Source organism: Phalacrocorax aristotelis, chromosome 3, assembly GCF_949628215.1.
Source record: "Phalacrocorax aristotelis chromosome 3, bGulAri2.1, whole genome shotgun sequence".
Classification (NCBI taxonomy): Eukaryota; Metazoa; Chordata; class Aves; order Suliformes; family Phalacrocoracidae; genus Phalacrocorax; species Phalacrocorax aristotelis.
This window is the reverse complement of record NC_134278.1, coordinates 101,268,608-101,277,883: the sequence shown is the minus strand read 5'-3', so window position 1 is coordinate 101,277,883 and position 9,276 is coordinate 101,268,608. Positions and strand designations below refer to the sequence as shown.

The 9,276-nt window shown below is 44.5% G+C and overlaps 1 protein-coding gene across 1 annotated transcript; it reads left to right on the top strand.

The window, feature by feature from the left end:
• Positions 1-862: 862 nt before the first annotated feature.
• DEGS1 (delta 4-desaturase, sphingolipid 1) lies at positions 863-6,933 on the top strand. The gene is made up of 3 exons (XM_075088780.1): positions 863-1,233; positions 2,128-2,870; positions 5,087-6,933. The coding sequence occupies exons 1-3, from the start codon at positions 1,152-1,154 to the stop codon at positions 5,231-5,233; spliced, it is 972 nt and encodes a 323-aa protein (XP_074944881.1). The 5' UTR covers positions 863-1,151; the 3' UTR covers positions 5,234-6,933.
• Positions 6,934-9,276: the final 2,343 nt, after the last annotated feature.

Genomic DNA, 9,276 nt, shown 5'->3' with positions numbered 1-9,276 from the left:
ATACCTTACCACAAAAAGTGAAGAAAATGGAGACGCCGGCACAGGCGTTTTGAGTTGTAGTTAAATTTCTATAAGTTGCCTTAAAGGTATTTAGATTTTGGACAAATGCTAGCTAGTCCTTACAACCACACATCTCTTACCTTTGGAAAAGTGTTTTTTAAAGAGCCGCTGTAAGGCGCTGTCTCCAGCCTCAAGAAATCGAGTGGGGTGAGGCCGCCCGGCCACCTGCGGTGGCTTCTGGCCAGGTTGTCCCCGCCGCTGAGAGGGGCAGAACTCCCACCGGCAGTTACAGCCGTACAAACGCCACCGAAGGCAGCAAGACGGGGGTGGAGGGGGGCGGGGGCCGCACGCGAAGCCAGGGAGGCTTCTCCCGCCCAGCTTCTCGGAGGGCGCTGGGCCTCGCTCCCACGGACGAGGGCGGAGGAGCTGCGGGTTCCGCAGACGCGCGGCCGCGGGAGAGCTCCCGGAGCCAGGGCCCCGCCTTACAAGGCCAGAATTTTCTCTCCCTCCTTAACCATTAGTTATGCATGCGGCGTTATCAAAGGCAGCGACAACTTCGGTTTGAGTGGCTCGCTGCCCGGCCCCCCGCTCCGCTCCCCTGAGGCAGCAGCGCGGCACGACCCCTCTCGCCCCGCGGGACCCCCGCCGCGGCCCCCAGGGACGCGCAGGGCAGCTGGCACCGGCTGCGAGCCCGCCACGCCACACCACGCCATACCGCGCCGAGGCAGGCGCTGGGGTGAGTCAGTCCCGCCGCCTCCAGCGGGAAGGCGGGGGAGCCGCCGCCGCCCGCCGGGGCGGCCCCGGGGCAGAGCCTCTCCTCTGAAGAGGGACACTAACGTTCGTACCCGCAGGGCCTCCCTCCAGCGGAAGCGCGGGCTGAAGGGCGGCCCGCGACCTCCCGGCCCCGCCCGGCCGCAGCCACCACCCGACCCCTCAGGCAGCGGCTCCACCGGGCGCCTCGCCTCGCCCCGCTCCGCCCGGCCAGGGCCCCGCCCGCCTGTCAGCCCTGACAGACGCCAGGAGCCAATAGGGAGAGAGAACAGGGCGGTACTGAAGCCGCCTCCGCCGCGCTATAAACTGCTGTGCCGTGGGGGGGTGGGAGATTGCCAGCAGGGCGTTGAGGTGCGCAGCGGGCGAGGCTTGCCGCCGCGATGGGCAACACCGTCGCCAGGGAGGATTTCGAGTGGGTCTACACAGACCAGCCTCATGCTGACCGCCGCAAGGAGATCCTGGGTGAGGAGAAGGAGGAGGGGGGGAGGTGGCGGTGGTGCCGCTGGCGGAGGGGGGGACGGGGACGGACCCCACAAAATGGCCGCCAGCCGTTCGAGGCTCCCGGCGTGGGGGAGGCTGGTGGGGGGGTGGGCGGCCTGGGCCAAAGTCGGCGCGGGCCCGCGTGAGTGGAGTGGCGCTGGCCGCGTACGTGGAGGCGGCAGCCGCCGCCTTGGCGGCGCTGGCGGGGGAGGGGAAGGAGCGGGGGGGTGGCGGGGGCGGCTCGCCGCTTGCGGGGCAGAGGCTGAGCCCCGCGGGTTGGGGCCGTTGGCCCGGGCTGCCATTTTGAACCGCGAGGGAGCGGTGGTGGTGGTGGCGGCGGGGCGGTCACCCCTCCCGGCGGGGGCTGCGGGCCGCCCGCTGCCGCAGAGCCCTTCGTGCGGGTCGGAAACGGGCTGAATGATTGATAAGGTGCTTGCTGGTCCGTATAAATAGATCGTGTGCCGTGCGTAGAGGTCATCGCGGCGCCCGGTGTTGCGGTGAATAACCGCATTTTCGAGTAAAACGCCTGAAATGGTCCTTGAGCTTACTGGAGCCCTTCTGAGTGACTGGTAGGCTGTCGGTTCAAAGCCATTTCCTTCCTGGGTAAGCTGGAGGTGGTACTGGTGCTTGCCATATACGTGTCTAGTTGCCGAGCAACAGAGAAATGTTAAAATGTTTTAATTCCAAGGGATTCATTATAGCAATAAATGTCATAAGTGGGAAGGTAGTGCGTTTTCACTACTTTGCAGACAAATCCTAATTGGGAGGAAGGGAAGGAAGAAATGACTACATCTACTTTTCTAATCTAGCTGGGATAGTTGGCCATGAGGAGAGCTCCTAAATAATTCCTTTTGTGTTTCATTCTTTCCTATCTAGCTAAACATCCAGAGATAAAAGCATTGATGAAACCAGACTACAACTTGATCTGGGTGGTTGTGCTGATGGTTCTTGCGCAGTTGACTGCATTTTATCTAGTTAAAGACTTGGACTGGAAATGGGTAATCTTCTGGGCATATGTTTTTGGAAGCTGTATTAGCCACTCCATGACTCTGGCTATTCATGAGATCTCTCACAATAGTGCCTTTGGCAACAGCAAAGCAATGTGGAATCGATGGTTTGGAATATTTGCCAACCTCCCTCTTGGTCTCCCATACTCCATATCCTTCAAGAGATACCACATGGATCATCATCGTTACTTAGGAGGCGATGGAATTGATGTGGACATTCCAACCAACTTTGAAGGCTGGTTTTTCTGCACCCGTTTTAGAAAGTTCATATGGATTGTTCTTCAGCCTTTTTTCTATGCAATTAGACCTCTCTGCATCAATCCCAAACCCATTACTCGACTTGAAATAATCAATTTATTGGCTCAGCTTTCCTTTGATGTTGTGATATATTATTTATGGGGAGTCAAATCCACTTTTTACATGCTTGCTGGCTCAGTACTTGGACTTGGGTTGCACCCAATTTCGGGACACTTCATAGCTGAACATTACATGTTTTTAAAAGGACATGAGACTTACTCCTACTATGGGCCACTTAATTTGCTCACTTTTAATGTTGGCTATCACAATGAACATCATGACTTCCCCAATATTCCTGGCAAGAGCCTTCCACTGGTAAGTTTACTTCCAAGGTTATAACTTTGTCTTAAAATAGGCTTGACTTTAACATGAATATCAGGTAGAACACTGACAGAAGAATGGAAGTTTGGAGGTAAAAAAAAAAAGAGCCCCCCCTGAAAAAAAACCCCCAACAACAGGAAACCCCAAACAAAAAACAGAACAACTAACAACTTCTAAGTTGTGTGATGAAGGGGGTAATTAACTACCTTTTTAGTGGTATCCTGAACACAGTTCCAAAGTGCTGGTTCCTCAAGCCCCTTCCATAAAAGGAGAGGGGAGGAAACGCATGACTTAAGCTTTGTGAAAACTTTGGTTTTCTGTAATTACAACCAGCCGTCTATCTTCTTTGGTTATTAAGTATGCAGAAAACCAGTTAAGAAGTTGAAGATACCTTCAGAGATTTGTTGGCTCTGTCCTTGAAATATTAATAACAATATCATAATGCATGCTTATGCTTCTGTTGCTCTATCACTGACATTCTTTGGTGGGGAAAAGAGATGGTTTGTGGTACTGCTGATGTCTGTACTGTTGATAAATGTTTAATAGCTTTCTATTTTGGGGCAGCTCTGTTTCCTCTAGTGAGAACCTTTGAACTCTGTGTCAGCTGTTCATTGACAGAATTAAGGCTTCAAAGCTAAGACTTAGACCTGTCACATCTGCATAAGTAGCAGATGTGAGTTTTCAGACTGGTTTCTCCCCACTTCAATCTTGCTGGTTTCTTTTTAGCAGGAGCTTAATTCTCATTGTGTATCTGTTTCCCAGTTGGAGCATGGGAACAAAGGCTTCCAGGGTTACACCTAAAACTCACCTTCGGAGAAGCGTTTTTTTGTCAGACACTAAACTTGCAATTTGACAGCAGCTGTGGTGTTGGTCTTGTAGCTTTATTATTGCACTTGGTAATAGTAAGACCTTGTAAGCTGTGGCTTTTGAGTCTAAACTTGATTGTTATTTCTGTTGCCAGTGGTGGAAGTGCAGATGAAATAACTACTCCAGCACTTCTTTAGCAGGGCAGTTAAATTCTGTAGTTGGTTTGAGAGTTTTTGTTTGTCTGTTGGTTTTGGTGTGTGGTTTTTGTTTTCTTTTTTTCACAAAAAAGACAGCTGATGTCTCTTTTTTTCACAGATTTAAAGCAACTTTAGCTGTATTTGAAAGATTAACTCACCTTTGATACCCAGATTTGTGCTGGTGAACCAGCATTTCACTTCTTGCAGCAGTACTTGAATTCTAAGTAGGGAATAATTTTTTTCAAGTATTTAATTGCAGAGGTAAATACCTAGCTTTGCTACAGGATTCTTAATCCACAGCTCTGGTAGGAAAACAAAGCCTTCTTTTAGAACAGTGTAGTTAATTTGATGGGGCTCTGCTATGCTGTGTGCTAAAGATCACTGAAGTACTGTACACTTGATTCCAGCTGGGGTACTGGTGAGCTGAGAATAATTACTGTTGAATAAAAGTATACTGGCTAGATGCACTAGTCTGTAGGTGATGGATCAAAATGATCTTTGGCACTAAACCAGGCATGCAGGTATCTTGGGTTTGTTTGCTGCTTACTCAGATCGGTATTTTTCTTCTGTCTAAACTATGGAATTTAGTGAAAAATTTTGTTCTGTTCAGGTTTTTAAGGCTTTAGGTGGTTGGCCTTAAATATCAGTAAGGATATCTAACTAAAACTCTAGCTTTCTTAGTTCAAAACAGTAGTCTAGTCAGCGTGGACATCTGAGAATAAAGTTGTTGGAAGCAGTTTATATTTGTTCTTTAATGTCTGTCATCAGAAACAAGATGCTCTTTCCTCTGAGTGATGAGGTTTGAAACTACATGTAGAAATAGCTGTGTTGTAAATTCTAGGAAGAGGTATTTAACATCCTTTTTGGTGACAGTTGTATACCTATGAGTCAGCACTGAACTGAATCACCCACTTCCACTGACAACCAAACTGCTTGATTTTCTGAGCTGCATCATTCTGTAGGTAAGACAGTGAACAGACTTTGGAGAGTTAGCAGTTTGTTCTGGTTAGCTTCAATATAAGTTTCACATGAAGTTTACTTAACCAGGGAGTTGCTTTTTCCTTCAAGCAATTTTCATGTTGTGGCACTAGCAGCCTTTCCTGTAGAATCTAACATCTAAAATGAAACTTAGAGCGCTCTACATTAAGTTACAGGTTGAGGATTGTATGGGTACTAATGTAAATAAACCTTGTATGTCCTCTTTAGGTGAAGAAAATAGCAGCTGAATACTATGACAACCTGCCGCAATATAACTCTTGGATAAAAGTACTGTATGACTTCGTGATGGATGACACAATCAGCCCATATTCACGCATGAAAAGGCAATTAAAGGGTGAAGTGAAGCAAGATTAAACTTCTGGCAACCAAAAAACTTTGAAATCTCTGCTTGCTCTAAAGTGGCTGGTATAAGGTCTCTTGCTAAAGATGTTCACCAGTGTCCTGAATTAAGATCTACAGCAACACAGCAATGCATCTTTAAGGATTTTGTAGCAGACTCCTACCAGCTATATATAACATTCCTCGCAGTCCTCAGATTCACTGGTTTAATGTGTACATGTTTGCCTAAAGATCAGTGTTATATGCATAATGCTAAATCACTTTGTTACAGAATTTGCTTTCACAGGTGTTAAATCTATATAAAATATCTGTCTGACTCTTAAAAGTTCTCAATGTAGTACGCTGCCCACAACATGTTATTTGGATGACTGTAGTGTTAAAATACTGTACTTGCCTGTTAATTCTAAACTAACACGATTTCTTCACTTAAACCTTCTGTTGAACCCGCTTCCTAACTTACAGTTGGAAGAACTAAATTTGCACAGAAATGTTAAGTCAGCTTTTGTTTAAATATGTGTCACTTGAAGCACTGCTTTAAAGTTCTCTTCTACTGGAAGTACCTTAAAGGAGCAATTTATCAGAATGAAATTGACATGGAGGTGGCCTTTGTGTCTTCCTGCTCAAAAAGTGGGGAATTGCCAACTTTATGCATCCCTACCTACTGCCAAAGCCGGTTGTTTTAGCGCATAGCTTGAGCAGCTAGCATTTAGAATTGTATTGTGTAAGCCACTAGTAACTTAACGTAGTAACTGATGAGTTTTTTCATATTTGAAAAATCTTGCTACAGTTTGAGGTGTTTTTTTTCTGATCTGCAAAGAAAAACAGGCTTGTCCTGGTGGATTCTGCTGTTCCCATCGTTTTAAATGCTGACTTTAATATTTACACCCATTTGGAAATTTGGCTTATATGGAAAACTGAATGAATTGCAGCAGATACTGTTCTGGCAAACAAGGCTAGCTACAACCCCTGACAAATCTACCTATTAAGCATATTAGTAACTTGTGTACACAGAGGAGTATTGCTAAATTATCTTGATTCTGCCTACCCCCTCAATCTATAGTACCCTACATAGACACTTGTCTTTCGTATTGAAATGGTATGAGAGCACAGGTGATGATACCAAACTTCCTGATTAAGTTTTAAAATTGGCAACAGAATGGATAGACTTGTTGGACCTTGAAGGACAAATCTCTACATACCTCAGTACAGCATATTTGCCTTCTGTCATGTAATGCATTTGATGATGGCTTTAAGCTGTCACAGATGCTACACATCACTCTTAAATGGTGATCCTACAGCATGTTCTTCACTTATCTGAAAGATGGAGTCTGAAGTTGGAAGTCCCAGCTACTGTCCATACTGGTCTGATGTAAGTAACTTTGTTTTTACATGCCTCCAGCTCCTGCATTTTGTGGGCTTTGGGTTTTCTTTGTAATTGGAACAAGCTGAGCGTCTAAGATTGTATTGGTACATCTTAACCCTCACCTGATTGCAGCCCTGTTTCTAATATGTGTTTTGTTTTTTTAAGCGTGGGCCTTTATTTGTGGTTAAGTAATAGAAATGGTATGAAAGCATCCCAACCACTTCCAAAGTGACTTTCTTATGATGCCAATAACACACTAGCTAGCCAGCATATTGCTCAGGGTATCATTTAATGTCAGAATATACTTTATCTGGTATTTTTACATGTAATTAAAAGGTAAAGATTAAAGTAACATTGGGTGATTTTTTTTTTTTTTTACTGGTCCCCTAATGCTGAAGGACTTCAAGCTTTAGAGAAACTGGATATTTTTAAAGCAGATGCAAGATCTGCTTTGCTGAGTGGTGGTATAGATGAACTATAAAGAATCTTTGCCTTGCCTTTCTGCTGGGCATAAATCTGAATTTGGTTGAAAGGCTTGAACAGGCTTAAAAAGTTGCAAACCAGTTTCTTTTTAAACCACTTCTGGAGGACTTTCTCAATTTAAGTAGTAAACAGTGGAATTAAATATCTTTGATAGCTTGCCATAGCTGAATGAAGAACGGAAACTTACTGGAAAGTCCAGAAAGTTTTACAGCTAAAAGGTAAAAGTTGAGAAATTGCTTATCTGAAGTACTCATCTGGGATAAGTCAGAGCTCAGAGTTCAACTTTCATACTTGGGCTTTGTTACGTATTTCACAGGATCACTGATGCCCCTTACTGTCCTCCCAGTGGGGTACTGCAAGCATGAATTCCTGCTTTTAAAGAGGACAAGTTACCATCTCTTGCTTAAAATAGCAAATAATTGCTTTAAGGTGTTCTGACTATGATCTTCCCTTCCAACTCGGATTATAAAAATCCCATTTTTGCTTTAAGAGCTTTAGAATAGTGGGGAATTCTGAGGGAGATACCTATGCTTGCTGTAATCTTTCTGAAACATGCTACTGGCTACCTATTGGACAACAGTTACTGAACTAGGTTAATCCAAGCCAGTGAGACTTTTGTTTGGATCTAAAGCATGGTCTGATTCTCTTGCAAGAGTTTGTAGCTACCATTCTTAGGTATATCATTCCTGTCTAACACACAAGAGGCTTTGGTATTTAACTTCAGTAGTAGGGATTTTGCCAGAAGCAGATCATCTGAAAGTTAACTTATACTGTGGCATAGTTTCATCCCTAAAAAACTAGAACCATTTCTGAACCACTGGTAAAAGGAATTCAGACCAGTGGTACTACTTGGCTTGTTTGATATATTCTAAATGAATAGCTAGTTTTCTCCAGTCTTATAATGTGGTGTTTAGTCCACAGGCATGGCACAGAAAGAAGGAACATGACATTTTTTTAAACACACATGAACCATCTAGTTATTGATTCTAAGGAATTAAATAGCATTCATGAAAACTATTTAAATACCTCTGGCAGAAACAGGTTAGTACAGTTTTTGAAATAATTGATCTAAAAGTTGGAGAGAGCTTTGACTAACCAGTGAAGAACAAATTAAACCTAAAGAGCATTAAGAACCTTGACAGCTAACCTAATTATAATTTTTTTAAATAAATCTACTCAGATGGAATGAGTTAACTTTGTCCTTTTTATGTGCTTGTTAGGGTTTGTTCCTTTCTGTGTAACTAAAGCATTTTACTAGTTTGTCAGTTTGGCAAATATCTCCTTCATGTGAAACCAGCTGAGTTTAATTCTCAAAACATAGTTGACTTTGGGTGAGCAGTGTTAAACATGTCATCCAGGTATTTTAGCTGCAGCTAACTGGTGCAGAGCTCTGAATCCCCTTCAGGTCTTTGAGTAACTTACAGTTTTAAGAATTAACTGCCTTGCATGGCTTGTAATATAGACAGACACACCCACCCACCTCCAATTATTTGAAGCTGTTTAAGTGGAATAAGTAATGCATCCTGGAGTCTGATCATACTAGGCATGAGTTTTCCCACAGGACAGGTGTGGGTGTATTCCTCCTTCAAAACAACTCTTGCCTCTGGCATTCTTGTTTTGCTGTTGAACCTGTCTGTTCCACAAGACGGCCAATTACCATGTGTTAAATGGGTGCATCATTCTGGCTACAGAGCTCCAAACTCTTAGATCCAGGACAAGACTTCCTACCTGGAACCAGAGGCCAGTTAAAACGTAGTTAAGGCTTCTGGTTCTGCATGTCAAAATTTCTCTGGTTAAGTTGTTAAACGTAGCCAGCAAGCACATAACATAGAGCTGAAGTCTACAGATGTTGATAAATTGGTCTGTTCTAGGTAAGCCGGCACTGTTAGAAGATGAGCTCAGTGGGTTCACTGCTGCCTCCTTGGCATTTATTCCTGTATCAGGTCAAACAGCATGCCACAGTAGAACTTCAAGCTGTTCGTTCCTTATTTAATGATGAGGTTCAGCAACCAATAAAGTCAATGCTATAGATTGCAGGCTGCTGTACTAATCCTGTTTGACAAACAGGAGAGAAGTCACTTTCAGGTAGCAATCTTGCATAAGTGGTCTAAGACAGCTTCTGGAAAGCATACTCCTCTAACCTGCAAGAGTCTCAGAAGACTTAAGGCAAAGCAAGTTTTGCTATTTTAGGTTGCACCCTGCGAAGCACAGG

Excerpts from the sequence above, each read along its gene's own strand:
- DEGS1 (XM_075088780.1), top strand. The coding sequence starts at position 1,152 with ATGGGCAACACCGTCGCCAGGGAGGATTTCGAGTGGGTCTACACAGAC. Across the intron at positions 1,234-2,127 it reads CCGCCGCAAGGAGATCCTGG|CTAAACATCCAGAGATAAAA; the intron begins GTGAGGAGAAGG and ends TTTCCTATCTAG. Across the intron at positions 2,871-5,086 it reads CTGGCAAGAGCCTTCCACTG|GTGAAGAAAATAGCAGCTGA; the intron begins GTAAGTTTACTT and ends TGTCCTCTTTAG.